This window comes from Teleopsis dalmanni, chromosome 2 (genome assembly GCF_002237135.1).
Source record: "Teleopsis dalmanni isolate 2A chromosome 2, ASM223713v2, whole genome shotgun sequence".
In the NCBI taxonomy this organism is placed as follows: domain Eukaryota; kingdom Metazoa; phylum Arthropoda; class Insecta; order Diptera; family Diopsidae; genus Teleopsis; species Teleopsis dalmanni.
The window spans coordinates 33,152,103-33,155,316 of record NC_051847.1 but is presented as its reverse complement, the minus strand read 5'-3'; the positions used below and the strand labels follow the sequence as shown (position 1 = coordinate 33,155,316).

The 3,214-nt window shown below is 29.7% G+C and overlaps 1 protein-coding gene across 1 annotated transcript; it reads left to right on the top strand.

Moving 5' to 3' along the window:
- Nucleotides 1-790: 790 nt before the first annotated feature.
- Nucleotides 791-2,922, top strand: LOC119681245 (cytochrome P450 CYP12A2-like). Its single transcript, XM_038094375.1, has 5 exons — nucleotides 791-1,016; nucleotides 1,201-1,556; nucleotides 1,632-1,748; nucleotides 1,810-2,242; nucleotides 2,298-2,922. Exons 1-5 carry the CDS (start codon nucleotides 936-938, stop codon nucleotides 2,895-2,897), a joined length of 1,587 nt encoding a protein of 528 aa, XP_037950303.1. The 5' UTR covers nucleotides 791-935; the 3' UTR covers nucleotides 2,898-2,922.
- Nucleotides 2,923-3,214: the final 292 nt, after the last annotated feature.

Here is a 3,214-nt window from a genome sequence, read left to right as displayed (position 1 = left end):
CTCAGAGATTGTTTGAAACAAACATAAAAATAAATTAAAGACTAGTATTGAAACGAGTTTTGGTTTTGGCGAAACATAAGTACTCTACACACAGAGTCATTAAGTGTACTCTATAAAGAGTTTTGAAGTGGTGTCTAGATCATTAGTCCATATGCCAACAGTTAATACGAAAAACATTTTTAATTTTCTGAGATTGTTTGAAACAACCATAAAAATAAGTTGAAAGCTAGTATTGAAACGAGTTCAGGCTTTGGCGAAACGTAAGTACTCTACATACAGAATCATTATGTATATTTTATAAAGAGTTTGGAAGTGGTGTCTAGATCATTAGTTCATATGCCAACTGTGTCCTAACCCAAGTTAATCGGGTCTTAGAAACTGTAAGATCTGTCAATGATCAGATAAATATAAAATGTGATTTTATTCGGATGATATATTTTTTAGCTGGTTCAACATCCATTGCACTGCTTTGAGTTATTTAGAATATACATCGCCTTACTTTGTGTATAGGGTATTTAAACTAACTTAATTTAATTTAGTTTAAATTCACGCTTTAATAAAATAAAATAAATATATCGTATAGTTCATCGACAGCTGCTCAGCTGTGCGTTGTGTTGTCCGAAATTAAAAGAGGGGCCGGCCGGTTGCGTCTTCAACATATGAGAAATGCTCTTATACCTAATAAAATCTCAAATCTCATATGTAAAAAGAGAGGCAAATAATAGAGTAAAACTAAACAAAGAATTTTTGAACACAAATTACTAAAAGTGTTTGGAATGACTTGCAGAAATCAAAAAGTCAGCATGAAAATCCAAAAATATGGATCGCTTATATGTGCTTATCATTCAACATTGTTAAAAATTATAAAAACTGCTGAGTAGAAATTATTTGTTCAGTCTAAAATTTTTATTTACGAATGCAGACGGCCTACGACAATGCGGAGTCTAAAATTGTTAAGTAGTTTCATGCGGAAAGAGAGGAACGCAGTGAACTTGTTTCGGAACTTAATTAATCGAGTATGTTTTTATTAATTAATTAATTCATTTCATAGATATTAAATAGGTCAATGGCAAATTTGTTATTAATAAACACTGTTTTATTTGGTTTTTTTTATTTTATATTTTGTTTCTTTGTTTTGTTATTAAATATATAGTAATATTCCACATAAACAATTAATATATATTTTTCATTTACTTTTAGAACTACTGCGTGGCGGCGGCAAATACTTTATCATGGGAGCATGCCAAACCATTGAAGAGCATACCAAGAGTAGGTGCTTATGACTTCATGATTGGCAGCTTACCCGGTGGTAAATTTCGTAATAAAGATATCGATGACGTAGTGCGTTTGCTACATGAAGAGAAAGGTGATATATTTATATGGAAAGGTATTCTCGGTCAGAGCGATATGATCTTTACACAGACACCAGCTGATTTTGAAAATGTTTTTCGCCATGATGGCATCTGGCCACAAAGAAACTTTTTGGAAACAGCAGTATATCATCGAAAAAAGCATAGAGAAGATTTTTTCGGTGGCAATGGAGGCTTATTTGCTAAGTAATTAATAAAATAGAATAAAATAAAATAAAGTTGTATATTATTAATATATATAACATTAATAATATTTTTTAGTGATGGAAAAGATTGGGGTGATCTACGTTCATTAATTAATCCAATTTTAGTGCATCCAAAAAATATAAAAATATATTTGTCATCTTTGAGTAAAATTAATCAGGAATTTATTGATAGGTATACTGAGAAATGATATCACATTTTTAAAAAGTATTTAGCTTACAGAACTTTATTCTAGAATTCGAAAAATACGTAATTCTGAAACTCTGGAGGTACCAGCTGACTTTTCGAATGAAATTAAACGTTGGACGTTGGAATCAATTGGCATGGTTGCTTTGGATAAGCAACTAGGTTTAATTAACGGACATAATCCTGAAGCTATTGCATTTTTTAACAGTATAGAGAGATATTTTATACTTGTTCTAGATTTGGAGTTCAAACCGTCTCTCTGGCGTTATGTACCCAACAAGAAGTTTAATGAAGCTATGCAAATATTGGATAATATTATTACTTTTACTACAAAATATGTAGATGAAGCAATAGAAAGATTCGAAAAATCTCCCACCGATAAACCTGAAATAGAAAAAAGTGTTTTGGAAAAATTATTAAAAATTGACAAAAAAATTGCTACCATTACGGCTATGGAAATGTTCATAGGTGGCGTGGATACGGTTTGTTTTACAAAAAAATTATATTAATTGATTTTATAAATAACTTATATTACAGACATCATCCACTCTACAAGGAGTTTTGTTGTGTTTGGCAAAAAATCCAGAAAAACAAAAGAAATTACGTGAAGAAATTCTATCGATCCTACCTGAAAAAAATTCAGAGCTGACTGTGGAAAATATGAAGAATTTACCTTATTTGCGTGCTTGTATTAAAGAAAGTTTACGACTTCACCCTTTGACATTTGCAAATTTACGTCAATCTAGTGTAGACCTAGTACTTAGTGGCTATCAAGTACCGAAAGGTTCTAATATTAATATGGTATCCCTTAACTTGCTGAGAGATGCAAATTACTACTCACAGCCCAATGAATTCATACCGGAGCGTTGGTTAAGAAACGAGAATAAAGACAATACCTGCCCACATAATTCCGCTACTAAGAGCAATAATCCATTTATTTATTTACCATTTGGTTTTGGACCACGCAGTTGCATTGGTAGACGCGTAGCTGAAATGGAACTGGAAATTGCAATTGCACGCCTGGTACGAAATTTTGGAATAGAGTTTAATTATTCAACAGAAAAGCCGTTTAAGTGTTTGCAAGTTTATGTTCCAGCAATTCCAATGAAATTTAAATTTACCGACTTGGAGTATTAAATTTAATAACTCCATATTTTCGTATTATTATGGTATTGTAATTTAGTTCTTTATATTTAAAAATTTTTATTTATTATTATATTAAAAAATTTTAATAAATTTGTTATTTAAAAAAATATTCATTCTATATATACATATATATAAATAAATAAATATTCCATATATAAAATTATATATAGAGTTTTAAATATGAATTGTATAATTTTTAGTTAAGAATTTTTTTTTATTAAAATAGATGTGTATAAATTTCATAAAATATGTCCTAATATATAGCTATCTCAACGTATATACCATATGCTACAAAAGCCTAAAATATC

Excerpts from the sequence above, each read along its gene's own strand:
- LOC119681245 (XM_038094375.1), top strand. The coding sequence starts at position 936 with ATGCGGAGTCTAAAATTGTTAAGTAGTTTCATGCGGAAAGAGAGGAAC. Across the intron at positions 1,749-1,809 it reads AATCAGGAATTTATTGATAG|AATTCGAAAAATACGTAATT; the intron begins GTATACTGAGAA and ends ACTTTATTCTAG. Across the intron at positions 2,243-2,297 it reads TCATAGGTGGCGTGGATACG|ACATCATCCACTCTACAAGG; the intron begins GTTTGTTTTACA and ends CTTATATTACAG.